General features: G+C 37.4%; 2 protein-coding genes across 8 annotated transcripts in view; one reads left to right on the top strand and one right to left on the bottom strand.

The window, feature by feature from the left end:
- LOC124716747 (deoxyribodipyrimidine photo-lyase) overlaps positions 1-9,070 on the bottom strand; it is a 134,598-nt gene extending 125,528 nt beyond the window's left edge. Inside the window, exons 1-3 of one of the 7 annotated variants that reach the window (XM_047243325.1) lie at positions 8,590-8,852; positions 8,450-8,510; positions 8,054-8,205 (exon numbers count right to left, since the gene is read on the bottom strand). In XM_047243325.1, coding sequence (XP_047099281.1) covers positions 8,054-8,182 — 129 coding nt within the window. In that variant the 5' untranslated portion in view covers positions 8,183-8,205; positions 8,450-8,510; positions 8,590-8,852. Of the gene's footprint in view, positions 1-8,053; positions 8,206-8,449; positions 8,511-8,566; positions 8,853-9,004 lie in introns of those variants that run through there. The other 6 variants (XM_047243293.1, XM_047243310.1, XM_047243317.1 and 3 more) reach the window with 6 other exon arrangements.
- The window catches only part of LOC124716736 (integrator complex subunit 6-B), a 33,743-nt gene continuing 25,297 nt past the window's right edge, over positions 8,644-17,089 (top strand). The window contains exons 1-4 of the mRNA XM_047243283.1: positions 8,644-9,309; positions 9,385-9,462; positions 13,812-14,051; positions 14,232-14,412. Coding sequence (XP_047099239.1) covers positions 9,193-9,309; positions 9,385-9,462; positions 13,812-14,051; positions 14,232-14,412 — 616 coding nt within the window. The 5' untranslated portion in view covers positions 8,644-9,192. The remainder of the gene's footprint in view (positions 9,310-9,384; positions 9,463-13,811; positions 14,052-14,231; positions 14,413-17,089) is intronic.

The following is a 17,089-nucleotide window of genomic DNA, read 5'->3' on the forward strand; positions in this document are numbered from 1 at the left end:
CATTTTTTACAAATTATATCTTTTATTTTTGTTAAACCCAACATCAAAGGCAATACTCGCTTCTTGATTACCATTTTTCAGTCATTCCTCTTCTCTTGTAAGCCCTGCAATTAGATTTTCCATAGTCTTCTCACAGCTGGGTGACAAATCCCACGCTGGAGAACAGTGTTTGTAGTCTTCTGGTAAAATAGACAATAACTTAGGTATGATCACAATATCTGTCATCTTTTCTGACTGGAGATGATTCAGTTCAAATACTGTAGTGCACTTATATTATGTGTCTCTGGTTTTATTGTACTTGAAACTACAAAATTCTTGAAGGAACTGCTGAGTTCTTTAAGACACATCTCTTTTATAAATTGCTTTAAGTTTATCATACATTGCATTGGAAGTTTAACAACACAACACATGTGGCTTTACCTTTTTCTCAATTGTTCTCATTATAAAATGTTTTGCCTTGCTGTCCATTTTCAGCCATTTTTCTGCTTTTCTAAAGTTTTGCAATTTTCCAGTGTTTCAGTTCCATCCACAATATCACACAGGTCTCGCGTATTAAATAATATTCTAATTTCAACATACCACAGATTGAATGTTCTACTATCTTTAAGCACTTGTATATCATGAAATTCTTCGTTTTCTTGAAACATCTTTAACTATCTTAAAATGTCTGTTGGGAACACATGCAGATGTTCATACAAATTTTATCAAAATCCGTTATGGTCATGCAAGAACCTGTAGACCACTTTAAATGGAATGACCCCAATAATGAACATCTCACTGAAATCAATTTGGAGAACACAAATGTTAATCAGACCATTTGTAGCTTTTATCGTTTCAAAGAAGGGATTTTCCTTATTTCTGATAAAACAGTGGATAAGGAAATTTGCTAATCTGTTCTGCAACATTTTGACAACATTATCTACAGAACCCTCTTGCAGCACTTTAACTACTCTTCCTGTCTCATTATTCCACTGATACCAGCTGATGAGTTTTGCTGAGCAATGAAGCAATGAGTTCAGGAATTCTTCATACTGCTTTATATTTCCACATTTCTGGAATGGGCCAAATAGCTTTTTGAAAAATGTTTTGGAATTCCTATTTTTCATTAGCAAAAAATCAAATGTTACATGTGTAAAAGCATTTTTGGCAACTGTGATATGCTATAAAATAGTTTTTTTCCCCCCATCAGAATTTTTGTAAGTCATAGCAAATCAAAAAGTAGTTACTACAATTTTTGTTTTATCAAATATAAAATTATGGTTGTAGGGCAAACTTTTCCATTTAATTTGTTACAGATTTAACAATACTTTATTTCCCTAAACTATTTTAAAATGTAAAAATTATCTCCAAATATTATTTGAAATTGTTTGGAGGTGTATATACAATTTATTGAAAAGAAAATTTTTGTAACAAAATATAATGTACCAAAAGTCATCAGTTTCTTCTACTATTTGAGTAAATATTTGTCAGTTGTTTTTTCAGCAAAAACGTAATTAATATGTAACACTATGATGGGAAGTATTGTATAACGTGAAGTACTGTGTAACTTCATAAGTTATACATTAAGACTTTTGAATTTTCACGGAATGACCAATGAGGAAACCATCCATTATATGTATTTAAAGCTGGTCTGAAGTAGTAGCATAGCACAGAATCGCAAGATGGAGGTAGTTATACAGGTTGTGGCAAATTGGTCCGCATTCAATGATAATTTTATAAGTACTAAGTGTCTTTTTTGTTACAAAAATGTGGTAAAAGGAATCTGAACAATGCCCAACATTCCAGAAATTGTATCATTCCAAAAGTTTCTCGCGAGTGGACAAAGAGAAAAATGGTGTGCGATTGTGGAGGAAAATGTACCGGTCATGAATCAGCAGTTCAAATGTGCATCAAAGGAGTAGAACTTTCTGTGACAGGATCACTCCTAAGTGAATTAATGGACTCAAAAAGTTACATGAAAATGCTTTAAGATTTGCTAAGGGATATTACTCAAACTCCTGTGAAGTCAACAAATGATGAGGTGTCTCAGATCAGTGAGTACAAAAAAAACTTTATATCCCATGCCTAAATGGACGAACCGTCATGTGCTGCCAATTAACAAATACGATAGTTTGATGTCAAATATAACAAATTCAAATATTATTCAGAATGGAAAATTAATAATGGAGGTAAATAATAAATGCAAGAGCAACACAGAACAGAAAAATAGTGAGGACTGGATTACAAATGCTAGTGTACACACCCACAATACAAGAAGGAAGAATGAAGTACGGAGCATACCCCACCGACTGGCAATGCTAGAAAAAGGATCCCAGTACTCTGGTATCAGACTACTAAGAAATCTGCCTAAAAACCTGCAAGATAGTGTACCTGACAATGACTTTCCAAAGAAACTTAAAGACTATCTCATGGAAAAAGAGTTTTACAGTGTTGCAGAATACTTATGCCGTTAAATTTGTATATGTTGTTATTCATTACCAATTATGTAAAAATGTAAGCTAAAGGTGTAGAAAAATAAGTGATAATGAATATTAATACCTTGACATGTCCTATCTTACACGTACATTTACTGTACACAATGTAATCTTACAGGATCAAATAAAATTCAATTCAATCACTCCCATCACTAGATGCAGCGAATAAACATTCATTCACTATACGTGCAGTAAACAAGACAAAAGCAATTAGTAGTGGCAATGAAACACTATGTGAAGACCTGATGAATAACAGTGAATCTGTGTATACTCCAACAGTCATGGTAGAGGAATCACAAACATCTTAAAATTTGATCATCATGTTAACACCACTAGTCTCGTTAAATGAGGAGCTCCTATATGTGAAATTATCAAGAACTGCTCCAATAACAAACACTGCACAGTTCTAATAGCATGTGCAAATGATGTTCATAAAAAGGATCTTAAAGGAGCTACAAGATGCCTAAGAAAAACAATAATGTTATTGGAAAATCAAAAAACGATAGTGGTAGGAATCCCACACAGATTTCACCTTCAAAATTTCTCCTGTGTAAACAAAGAGACAGTACAATAAAATCTGCAGAGCCTTTCAGAAAACATTCTTTCTCCGCACAGGGGATATGCACCGTGATCTCTTCATCAGACATGGTCTGCATCTTAATGGTAGAGGAAAAATTGCCATCTGTAATAAAATCATGACAATTATGAAGACTATTCACGACACATTTAGTTCAACTGCCATTTCTCTATCTCAGAAACACACAACAGTTCCACAAAATGCTAACCAGTTTCATACAAGTGTAGTGATGTATCCCAAACCTCAGAAACAGAACCAACAGATCACTCAGAGATTGACCGCACATATAGAGTCAACAGCAGATACCATAGAAGGAATATGTCGCAGGAAAAGTTATGCTAGTACCCTAAAAACAGCAGCAGCAGTTCCAGCTTCTCCAGTGGAAATAAGTGAGGAAAAAACCAGCACCAGTTGCGATGTCTAATGAAGTGAGCCAAAGGAAAAAAAAGCAACGAATAATGGAAACTACATCAATAACAACAGAGGCAACAGGAGGCACCTGTCTCCTTAACAAGAGAAGAGTCTCACCACCAGCCCATCTGAAGGATTTTTTTTATTATTAACTGGTGTGAAGAAAATACTGAGGTAAGAAATCTATGAAAATCTGTACTTATCAAACAATGGAAAAATCCAGGATGGAATGTAACAATATTATGAGAAGGAAAATTGCTACCCACCATACAGCAGAGATACTGAGTCGCATCATTCCAATGACTGCTTCAAAGCTTGTGCCATATGGATGCTTCCCACCAACACCAGCTTTTCTGAACTGTGCAGGTGAGAACTTTCCCTGGAATACATCCTATATTCCTATAACCCTCCTGTCCTCAACCTTCGTTAGTTGCTGTCCTCAACCATCCAGCCCCTTCCTTGCTCCCATTCCAGCACTACACAGCCGTCATTTCACTGCCACCACACCCAGTCCTCTCCCCCCCCCCCCCCCCCCACTTCCCCTCTCCACCCCAACATTCCCCTGCCCTCTGTCTAACCTGTAGCATTTTACTGTCCACCATCCCCACCATACTATCTGACCCCCTCACCACCCCAGCCTCCTCCTTATCTCCACCCAGTCGCTGCTGCTCACAGTGTGGTTACAGTTGCCTGAGATTGCAGTTTTGTGTGTGTGTGAGAGAGAGAGAGAGAGAGAGAGAGAGAGAGAGAGAGAGAGAGAGAGAGAGAGAGAGAGAGAGAGATTGGGGTGGCTAACTAGTGTGTAGCGCAGGAATTTGTTTGTGGTAAGTAGTTGTTTTTTTGGGTCTATTGTTACCGAGTCATTATGTTTTGTGTGGGTTTTGATGTGTTATGGGTTCGGTTTTATTTATCGCAGTTGTAGGTGTTTGTTTTTTTATATCATTAGCTGTGGTTGACCTCTATATGTTAAGGGAAGTGTCGGATTCCAATTTTTGTCGTCGTAGATATGTGTGTTTTGGTATTGTCAGCTGTGGTTGACCTATATAGGTTAAGGGAAGTGTGATTCCAATTTTTGTTATTTTAGGTGTTGGTTTTGTGGTATCAATAGTTGCGGTCTGATTCTAATTTTTGTAGTTGTAGGTTTTTATGTTGTGATACTGATCAAATGCGGATGAGCTATATAGGTAAAGGGAAGTGACCAATTCCTGTGAATTTTGCGGATGTAGCGGAATGTGCGAATTTTGCGTTGTTTTTCACAGTTCTTTTGTCATTGTCTTGTGTGGTTTGGGAGCATTGTGTGCATTTTTATATGTTTATATTTAGCTTGCTCCCACCCTAAAACCCCCAATGTCCTGCGCCTGTCCCATTAGTTTGATTATATTTTTGGAGAGAGATGTTATTGTTATATTTATATGTATTTTCATGTTTGTTGTCACGTTTGCGTAGTGACATCATAGGCGCCATATTCGAGATGTGGAGAATGGTCATTTCCCCCATACTGACGACATCATGGGTCAAAGCAGATGGGTGGAATCGGGTGCTTCTGTAATCCCAATTTGTATATGATAAAAAAGCACACCCTCAGTCCGCAACAATCAATCAGTCATTTGAGCAAGACAACCTCTCTGGTGTGCTAAAGTATGCAGAGGTAAAACCACTACACAAAAAAGGAGCAAGAGAGGATATGGGGAATTACCACCCCTTCTCTATCCTCCCAGCGCTATCCAAAGCATTTGAAAAAATAGCTGCAGTCTAGATAACAAATTTTATTATGAAACATGGTGTTGTTCTTAAAAACCAATATGGGAAAAGCACCACAAGTGCTATTAAGAATTCATTGAAAAAATCTGCACATCACTAGACAAAAGCAACAAAGCAGCAGGTATCTTCTGCAACCTTACAAAGGGATTCGATTCTGTGAATTACTTCATGCTGTTTCATAAACTAGACAGATAAGTCATCAGACAAAATGCTCTGCAGTGGCTCAGGTTTTATCTGACAAACAGGAAACAAAGGGTAATCGTAACGTCTAATACCATAAATTATTCATCTCAGTGCGATACAATATCAGAAGGAGTCCCTCAAGGCTGAATTTTGGGGCCAATATTGTTTCTCTTTTACATAAATGATTTACCTCTTAATACCAATGCCTAGCCCAGTCATGTTTGCTGATGATACTTGAGTACTCCTTGAAAAACAAAATTTGGGAGAAATTCCAGATTGGTGTTATAAACACATTAAACAACCTAGATACATGGTTTCAACTTAACTTTTCAAAGACCTTGTTTACACAATTTAGAGTCAAACAATCAAAAATCAGTGACATCAGCACTGTACATGAAAATCAAGTTGTGGACAAAGCTTAGTCCATTAAATTCTTGGGACTAAACATGGATGAAAATTTGACCTGGCAAGCACATATAGATTATTTAACTACAAAATTAAACAGCCATGCCCTTGCAATGCATATGACATAACCTGCAGAAAAGTGGTGTACCACAGTAACTCTGAATCCATAGTTAGAAATGATTTAATTTTTGGGAAAATTTGAGCTACATGTCACAAATCCTGCTAGTTCAAAAAAGAATCATTAGAAAAATGTGTGCTGCCCCTCCAAGAACGTCCTGCACCCATTATTCAAGAACCTAAAAATATTACCTATCCCTGCATTGTACATATTTGAAATTATCATCTTTTTATATAGTAACCCTGAGCTAAAGGAAGAAGACCATTTCATATATATATATATATATATATATATATATATATATATATATATATATATATATATATATATATATATATATATATATACTTTCAGGAAACATTCCTCACACACAAAGAAAGAAAATATGTTATGTGGACATGTGGCCGGAAACGCTTACTTTCCATGTTAGAGCTCATTTTATTACTTCTCTTCAAATCACATTAATCATGGAATGGAAACACATAGCAACAGAACATACCAGCGTGACTTCAAACACTTTGTTACAGGAAATGTTCAAAACGTCCTCTGTTAGCGAGAATACATGCATCCACCCTCCGTCGCATGGAATCCCTGATGCTCTGATGCAGCCCTGGAGAATGGCGTATTGTATCACAGCCGTCCACAATACGAGCATGAAGAGTCTCTACTTTTGGTACCAGGGTTGAATAGACAAGAGCTTTCAAATGCCCCCATAAATGAAAGTCAAGAGAGTTGAGGTCAGGAGAGCATGGAGGCCATGGAATTGGTCCGCCTCTACCAATCCATCGGTCACCGAATCTGTTGTTGAGAAGCGTACGAACACTACGACCGAAATGTGCAGGAGCTCCATCGTGCATGAACCATAGGTTGTGTCGTACTTGTAAAGGCACATGTTCTAGCAGCATAGGTGGAGTTTCCTGAATAAACTCACAGGTAGAGATGTACTGAGGATTGAGGTAGGTTCACTGAAGAGAAAACTATATGATCTCCTGGTGGAAACATGCTACTATTCAACTGAGGAATTTATGAATGATGAAATCAGCATTTGAATAGTGTGACTGTTTAATATTATAGCATTGTATACAATATTGTACATAATGTATTGTTACATCATAAGTAAAACAATTTAATAATATTACTATGTCCAATATCAATCTGTACTGGTAAAAAGTAGTGTTAGGGAATGAAGTATATCGTAAGGCTAAAAATTGATGTCTCTCTTATACAGCATGATCGGATGATCTGTAAATGTATGTTAAGAAACAAATAAAATACAAATAGGCCACAAAAGTAACACCAAGTGCTGTAGTCTTCTTGCTAAACTTAAATATTTATTTGTAAAATAGGAAAGCAGTTCTGAAAATATTAGCACGGAAAGCATTTCAGTCAAAGAGAATTTAGGTGTTACGAAGTATTCTTCAAAGGTATTTTCCTGGGATGTAGCCTTGTACATAACTGGCATGTGGATGAGGAGCAGTTTAGACAAAATAAGGCAAGATTCTAGACAAAATAAGGCAAGATTCTGACATGCACACAACACTGAAGATTACTTGATAACTAATGAGAAAGCACTGGATCGAACTGGGAAGAAAAGAAATTTATGGTACATCTTGCGTACAAGAAGGTATTGCTAATAGGACACATCCTGAGGCACCAAGAAATTGTCACTTTGGTAATGGCGCAAAGTACAACGTTGTGGAAAGGGAGTGGAGGAAAGTGTCCATATAAGACGACAAATGCTCAACAACTAAGCATATTAAAATACTTGTAGGCTACTGTAAACATGCAAGATTAAGAGATTTGGACAGGATAAATAAGCATGCATCAACCCGGTATTCGACCTGAAGACCACACCACCATTTGTAAACACACTGTGTAGGCCAACCTATTCCTTTATGTGCTATGTCATACAAGTGCAACAATATTATGCTGAGTATGGACATAAATGAATACTTTCTATGAAACTCATCATACAGGTGCTGTGACATTCAAAATCATATCATTCAGAATCGTATTGGAGACATAAATGTGCGCTTATGCTTGACATCTAAAACCTCCATTAGCGAATTCCACAGCTACCAAGTCATGCCACTTGACTATAAAACATTTATGTTAGGTACTTACTTTCACTCTGTCGTTGCGAATCTTTTCTATAAATTCTGTCCGTTCATCCGACGTGGACTTTTTCAATTCTGACTTGTTTACTGATTCATGTGTTGTTTTCAGTTTCTTTGACGGACTGCCAGACGACATTTTCACCACGATTTCTGAAACGACTGAATTGGTACGAATTACTAACAATGGGCGGACAGAAAGGTTGTAACTGTACATGCCCCTTCCACATAATTTCAACAATAACAATGACTTATGGCCAAGGGAAATATTGTTTGCACTTAGGATCTCTCATGCAAGCTTATTCCCGGTGCCCATCACCTTAAGATTATATAAACAATTCCACGTGCTATTTGTTTGTTCTGTTTCTGTCATGCGCAGCGCCAAATTTTATAGAGAAAAATTAACCTGAATATCAGAGCCACACTTCCCAAGCATATGATTTGTTTTTGTGTTAAGGTGTTCCTGTCTGCAAAACAAAACCGAAGTATGTTTTCTTTACATAAATAAATATTAATAACAAACCTTACAAACACAAACCCACTTACGCAATTTCACTCTTCGTGCTTCTGTTTATGACGTCATTAGAAAAAATGGAATTATGGGATGTCAGTACGCTATCATTGTTTTATCGTTTCGTTCGCCTGATGGAATTGAATGTTATGCTAGAGGACTGGCTCTTGTCAACACACCTTCAAGACAAGTTTTACGACAGAAAAAACGGATCTGTATCTACTGAAAAATGGAACGAAGTTATTTCTTAAAGAGGAGAAGTACGTGTTCCAGATTTTTATTGTCGGTTTTGTGAGGTTATGAGGTCCCAAGTGATCGGTAATTATGTACTCGGAGTATTGGACTGTGTGTTCGTAGATTCAAAGTCTCGACAATATCTTATTCTTATTAATCATTTCATGCTGTAAACCACTGTTCGAAACTTTAATTTACAAACCAGTATCAACCAACCAATCATGGCGAGCAAGGTCACGTGGTACAGGTCGTCGTGGCGTTTTAGCTTTCAGCTGCTCCGAGAGGCAGCTGCAGGTCGGCTGCTGTGATGGGAGGACGGAAGTGTCGCGAAATCTCTTAGTTTTTTTTATCTGTTTAAATATTGATTTAGATGTCTCTTGGAGCACCTTAGAACGTTCCGTAAAATGACCATAATAGTTTTTTTGATAGATACCTCAGCTTCTATGAATCAAAGAGCTTATTTAGGTGGACGCCCAACCTTACTCGATGTTGCTAAAGGCGCTGTAGAGACATTCGTTAAGGTATGTTTCCCCTTGTAAACAAATTATTCCTCACGTAGCGGTAACTCGAATTTCAGTAAATTTTATTGTCTCCAGGTACGTCAAAGATCTCCAGAAAGTAGAGGTGACAGATACATGCTATTAACGTTTGAAGAACCGCCTTCAAATATAAAGGTAAGAAAAAGAAAATATTATCACTTGGCAAAATCATATATCGCTAGTTTTTGCATGCTGTTGCTCTATGTGAAAGTGGTTTGCCTTTGATGAGTGGGTACATGTTGTCTAAATTTGTCAGACTCAACTTGACATCCGTATTCTAACTTGTCGTATCATTGCATCTTTGAACGTTGATATTCTCTGTAATTGAATGAGATAGGCATTTGTTCTCACCGGATGCGGAGGGGACTTGTTTTCTGCTGTAAACAAATTGAAATTTTGCTCGAAACGTAGTTGTTAAGTTTATTATACAGTCTGTTTTCGCTGTCAAATAATAGACGGGGAAAACAAAAAATGGTCATTTGTATTGCAACAGCGTTCCTTGCATAAAAAATATTCAGTTTTTTTCATCGATGTTGGACTGTATGTGAACGATTGTATTCATCAGAAGAAAGCTCTGCGGTTTATCTGCTAGGGAATAATTAGATCTTAGTTTTGTTTCAACAAATCTATAACATTGGTAACCCATAATGACTGGTGTATGCATTTATCAACATAAAACGTGTGCACATGTAAATTTGAAGTGTGTTAAAGTGTTGTGATAAAATAACTGTCTGTTTTTCCTGTATATTTCACGCACACCCCATAAAAAAATCATAAAATTAGATATCTGGGATCAGCAGTACGACATATACAGAAGGCCCAACTTATTAAATGTAAACATTCTGTTACTCTGTTATGGGCTACTGCCCAGCCATTGTTAAGGTTTAAAGTTTATGGACCTTCAACATAGGTGTTGGAACTAATGTCAAGGCAGTTTCATTTACATGTAGACTTGTACCCTTTGAAGAACATAAGAGGGGTACTTCTTTGTGTACTGTATGCTTGTATCGTTTTGTACCATTCACAAATGTAGTAACTGAAGAATGACTGCTCATTGTGTGCCTTATTTTCCTTGTGCTGGCAACATGATCTCTATATATGGTGCTAAAGAATGTGGTTAGTTTTTTTCTGTGAAATAAAAATCTTGATTTTGAGGAGGTTCTAATAAGGTGTATTCATTCATTAATCTGTCCATTGACAGTTTTCATAGTCTAGGTGTAGGCAGGACATGGGCCCTAAACAATTTGTACATACAAGCTAATATAACACGGACAAGTCTGATTTAGTCCAAATGTAATTTATCACCATTGTATAAACATGTATAGCATCTTTTCATTGAGTGTCTACTAGATTTATCAACATGTCATTTTGTCATGAGGCTTGTTAGCTTGAAATAACCATTCACACTACCGTTTGTGTATGGTTGATACCCCTTGATAGAATGAGCTGATATGTGTCCAACAGATTTGAGCAGTATTCTTGTAAGACCATGAAATTTTTTGCATGCAGTTTCTTTTATAAACAAAACAGTGGTTTCCTGGAATGCTAACAATGAATTATAACCTGCTCTTTGCATTACTGTTAGTTTATGTGAGTGTTCCGATAGTGTGTATGTCTGTTCACTAAACATACACTCCTGAATATTATTATGAAATAACTGCCTTTAGTTGTGACTTGTTAATGCTGTAGTCAAAGGATAACTGTAGGCTGAAAAAAAGCCGGAGACCACATTACCAAATAGGTCATTAGTCAATAACATGAACACTACTACAGTCCTCACTGCTACATCAGGTATTACTTCCGTCAACAAATGATATAAAATTAAGAGTCCGCAATCATAATTACACCAGACAATGTAATACTCAGTCTTTATTGCTTTTTTGTGATAGAAACTGGTTTTAAAGTTTCCTATACAATAGAAGATGATCATGGTTGGGTATTATACTGGTGTGTGTGTGTGCGTGTGTATAAAAAGACTCTCAATTTAGAATAAGATTGGTGATCAGTTTTTATTGTCAAAAGTAATAACACATTCACTCTTAATCATACACGCATAGGTGTTGTCAGCATCTTTACATGGATGATGTAGTGTAAACTTTAGCTGGAAATTTTCAATCCAGTCTCAAAACTCGCTAGGTATCAATATTATGAAAAGGTGAGATTGTTGCTTACCGTATAGCAGAGATGCTGATAGGCACAACAAAAAGACTGTCAAACAATTAAACTTTCAGCCAAAAGGCTTTCAACAGAATTGTACACACATACCACATTCTCTGGCTGTTGAGGCCAGACTGCGAGCAGTAGTGCATGATGGGAGAAGCAGTCTGAATCTGGGCGGTGTGGGTAAGGAGGAGACTGGGGCAGGTAGGTGGAGGGGTATAGTGTGTGTGTGTGTGTGAAGAATGCAATTTTGCGTTATCTGTGTTATTGAAATACATGCACGTTCCCATGGTGAAGCTTACTTTGTTGCACTCTGTAGTTCCAATAACTGAACTCCAAATATGTTATCGGATTGTGCCACAAATAAATGAGTGAAATACGGCAGTAGTTCTGTGGACCAGCTCTACATTTTTTAATGAAACAAATTTCTCACAAAAGGGTCATAGTTCCTTTAAGGCAGTCTACCTTGTTACTGTAAGTTCATGCCTAGCCAGAACTGCAATATTGTACACAATTTCATGAAACCAAAATACAAGCCTTAAGGCACCTGATTTTCCTGATGTTGAGAATAGTGTGCCAGTATCAACTCTCCCCCTTAACCCCACACACTCTTTCTATGAAATCAGTTGGATATTGAAAGAAAATTGCTAATAGAAACAGATCTAGTAGCTGGACTGGTTGAACATCACAGTTCCTATTTATATACTTCCCGCTAATCTTCCTCATACCTATGAACTGACTTACTGTGGTAGAACTAGGCTTCCCTACATTTACAATTTGTTGTGAGTGGCAAAAGATGTGATAGGCCTAAGTGAAAGGAAAAAAAAATCATTGAACCCACTGAGGAATGAATACCACGTTTTAGGAGTTATAGTAAGATGCAGTCACTATCTCATACTATGAGAACTTTTTGAAAAAAATCATCTTATAAAAATTCATTTCAGTTAGCAGCAATTTTTCACAACTGTAAGTCTCTTTCCCCCCCACCACTCCAATGTGTAGTCAGTGAAACACAGCTGAATTGCATTACATACACTTGAGCTTAGAATATTATTCCCGTATACAGTGTGTATTCTTCTGTGTGAATATTTTACGAACCATTTAATGGTGTGTGCTGGGTGTTACATCTGGTGCAGCTAGCTTTTCCCCCAGCTTCATTTGTATATGGTGCATGGGTTGGTAGAGTTAATGTTACTAGACTCTTATTGGAACATTCACTCTCAGAATGTCAACAGTAAACTTCTCAGTGAAGGGCCATGCCTCCCTTGCAGTGTCTGCCACTGGAGTTTGTTGAGACTCTCTTTATTTCCTCACACCCCTGTGACGAAACACATGGCTCTTCCTTGGATCTTCTCTATCTCCTCTACCTCTCCTGTTAATCCAACCCTGTAAGGTTCTCAGGCTAAGAAACAATACTGAAGAACCAGTCTTAAGTTTTATGTAAGGCACCGCTTTCATGGGTGAATTTCCTAAATATACTGTGAATCCCAGCCTTACAGTTGTTCTATGGTCATTCCTCTTTAGGTCTGTCCAGATGGTTTCTACTAAGTACTTTACACTTGGTACTGTTTCTAATGGCTTGTTACTGCTAGTGTAATCAGACAGTAGAGGATTTATTCACCTATATATGAGCAAGACATTACATTTATTTATGTTCAGAGTTAGCTACCAATCCTCGCACCAATAGTAGAGCCTCTGTAAATCTTCCTTAGTTGATTGTCGGTGAGTTATTTCTCTCCATCCATGCCCCCTCATACCCTTCTTATATGGTTTTTGTGCCGTCCGATTGAAAGTGGCATGGGAGAGAATATGGTACATTGACATAATTTATAGAATATTTTGATGTAGATATAAATTTTCATCAACGCTGGGTTTGTAGATAAGTCTTTAATGTTCGGTATTGTGTCCTGTTTCTCAATTGCTCATGTGCAAGTAAGAACAGTCATAAATTAAATGCGATTATACTGTTGCACTAAAGTGTAATCCAATCTGAGCTGCTGGAGATGATGGGCCTGTGGTGCATGAGGTGTTACGTTTAAGTGTGTTTTGTTGTTTCTATCAGCAACTCAACCTGTCATCTTTACAGTGAGTAGCAATCTATCTTTTCTTTTTATTGTTGTTCTAACCAGGAGTTCCCATTGTTTGATAAATACCTCAAAATATACAGGAAACATAGTCTATGTAACTGTGCTTTGAGAGGTTAGGATAGGTGGTCAGATGTTTTCACTTCACCACAATTGCATTTATCATACTGCTTATGCCAATTAACTGTATGATGTATATGTGTTAAAGCAAAATCAATTTTGTTTTCTACTTTTATTTAGGCTGGATGGAAGGAAAATTTAGCGACATTTATGAATGAACTTAAGAATTTAAACTGTGTGGGAATGACCACAATGGGTGCTGCCTTAAAACATGCATTTGATGTATTGAATATTAATCGAATGCAGACTGGCATTGATACTTATGGACAAGGGCGTTGTCCTTTCTTTTTAGAGCCTTCAGTGATCGTAGTCATCACTGATGGAGGAAAACTTTCAAACAACAGTGGTGTCCAAGAGGATGTAAGTATACACCCCACCCATCTACCTGTCCTCACACAAATAAAAAATGTACAGTTTTCATTTTGTGTCTACTTTAATGAAAGTGAATGTTACATGTACAGAACCTGCTTATCGAGTTTCCTTGTACCGAAGGTTATTTTAGTTCATTTCATACATTTGAAACTTCCGTGTCTATTACAGTTCAATTTGCCTATGCATTCCCCAATACCTGGCTCTGAACTGACAAGGGAACCATTCCGTTGGGACCAACGGCTATTTTCACTTGTCCTTAGACTGGCAGGAACCCCTGCTATTGACAGGGATATTGGACTCGTGCCCAGTGACTGCTCTCCAATAGATGCCATGTGTGAAGTAACTGGAGGTATGTGACTTCTGAATATTCTGCTACCGTTTATTTTGCATATACTGTGGCACATATAAGAAATGATGTTTGTTGCTGTTAGTAGCGAGTATGCACCTTTGAAACTATCATTATCAGAGTAGCTTACTATTAGGTGTAACCTCCAAGGTGTACAACTTTGCTTCTGCCGTTTTTTTCCCCCAACATTTGAGGCCTTAATGAAACAAATTGGTTACACATGTATCAGTCAAAGTATTTTCAATCTCTGGCCATTACTTTCTCAGTCCTTCGGGCAAGTGTACAAATCCCATGTCGAAAAAATTGTTCATCTTTTGAAGCAATCCATTAATCAGTCCAATTTGTGACTTCATAAGATCGCAAGTGTTGGTCAGCTAGGTCATGCGCCATTGATATAGGTAATAGTCAGAGGGAGCAATATCCAGAGAATACGGCGGGTGAGGTAGGACTTCTCATTTACATGTTTCCAAGTACGTTTTGATCTCTTTCGCACGTGGGGGTCGAGTGTTGTTGTGCTGCAAAAATCATTTTATCGTGCCTCTCACAGTATTGCGGCCATTTTTCTTTCAATGCTATGCTCCAACGCATTAATTGTGTTTGATAAAGAGGGCCTGTGATTGTTTCACTTGGTTTTAACACTTCATAATACACGACGTCGAGCTGGTCCCCACCAAATGCAGAGCAAGATCTTGGAACTGTGACTATTGGGTTTGGCCGTCAACATGGGAACATGGCCGGGGTATCCCCATGATTTTTTGCATTGAGGGTTATCGTAATGGACCCAATTTTTCATCCCTGGTCACAATGTGATGCAGAAATCGTTTCCGTTTTTGCCTCTGAAGCAACTGTTCACAAACACACAAACGCCGGTTCAACGTCTCTTCATTTCAGCTCATACGGGACCCAATTTCCTTCCTTCTGAATCATGCCCATAGCCTTGAGACATTTTGAAATGGCTTGCTGTGTCACTCCCACTAATCGGGCCAATTCTTCTTGAGTTTGATGTGAGTCTCCACTCTGCAATGTTTCCAATTCTGCATCTTTGAAAACATTCTCTCTTCCACCACTATGCCGGTCTACAATATTAAAATCACCGTTCTTGAAGTGTTGAAACCACTCAAGACACATTCTTTCACTAATAGCGTCCTTACCATACGTACTTGAGAGCATGCGATGAGACTCGGCCACTGTTTTCTTTATATTGAAACAAAATGGTAACAACTCCCACAGCTGACAAGAATTGTGCTTGTAAACTGACATTTTCAATCAAGAACAACTTTATGATGCAGACACAAATTAACTAATGTTTTAATGAGGTTATGTTGACCGAGGTCCAAGCTGATTGCCTGACGTCTGCAATCTCTTTCTTTCGACCACTGCTTACCGTTGTCGCCACCTATCGCCAAACGGCGGAAGCAAAGTTGTACACCTTGTATTGAGATACTACATGTTATTAATGTCTTTAACCTCATGCCAAATATTGTAAATGCAGTTTTTTCTGGAGTAGTGAAAAAATTTAATAGAACCCACATTAAATGTAGTAACTATACAAGTATTCAGATCACTGTGTATGTTAGACAGTCATCTGTTTTAGGCCGGTATTACACTATCAAATTTCTTTGTCAAAGATTTGATCAAAGATGTGATCCAATATTCCGTCCAATATATTTGACAAAGTTTGAAAAAGTTAAAGATGGCTGACAACAACTTGTTATTAAACGCAGCAGTTCTACGTACTCCAATTGCATTGTGTGCACATGCGGAAAAGAAGTGGGGGGGGGGGGGGGGGGAATGGAACCATACATACGAGGTTGACAGTCTTAAAAGTCCTGGGATTACAACTTGATAGTAAATTCAGTTGGGAGGAGCGCACCACAGAACTGCAGAAAGGCCTTAACAAATCTGTATTTGCAATTCGAGTGTTAGCAGACATAGGCAACGTAAATGTGAAAAAGCTTGCGTACTTTCATTCCATAATGTCATATGGGATAATATTTTGGGGTAAATCTTGAAGTCAAACAAAAGTTTTCAAGGTCCAAAAGCGTGTAATACGTATTATTTGTGGAGTAAATTCACGGACCTCCTGCAGAAACCTCTTCAAAGAACTGGGTATACTAACTACTGCCACTCAGTATATTTACTTCTTAATGAAATTTATCATAAATAATATATCTCTTTTTTCCAACAAACAACTCAGTTCATACATACAATACCAGGAACAAAAATGATCTGCACAAGGACTTAAAAGCACTTACTTTAGTTCAAAAAGGGGTCCACTACTCAGGAACACTCATCTTCAATAATTTGCCAGGAAACATAAAAAATTTAGTTAGAAATAAAGATCAGTTTAAAAGGAGCCTGAAAGACTTACTACTGGCCAACTCCTACTCCATTGGCGAAATTTTTAATAGAAACAAATGATGTATTGTATTTATTCATACTATTAGTATTGTTATTTCAGCTTTAAAAAAAATCGACATGTTCCACATCCACGAGGATCTCCTCAGCAAGGATCTATGGAACGAAAAACTAATCTAATCTGGGTGAAGCCGAGGGTTGTACGACGACACGATAAAAGCATTCAACAAAACTTGTTACGTCAGCTTACAGTGGAAGACGTCAAGTCGTACATCAATTACTTAAGAATGGATGAGCATACATTTCTGTATGTGCTCAATGA

This window comes from Schistocerca piceifrons, chromosome 1 (genome assembly GCF_021461385.2).
Source record: "Schistocerca piceifrons isolate TAMUIC-IGC-003096 chromosome 1, iqSchPice1.1, whole genome shotgun sequence".
Classification (NCBI taxonomy): domain Eukaryota; kingdom Metazoa; phylum Arthropoda; class Insecta; order Orthoptera; family Acrididae; genus Schistocerca; species Schistocerca piceifrons.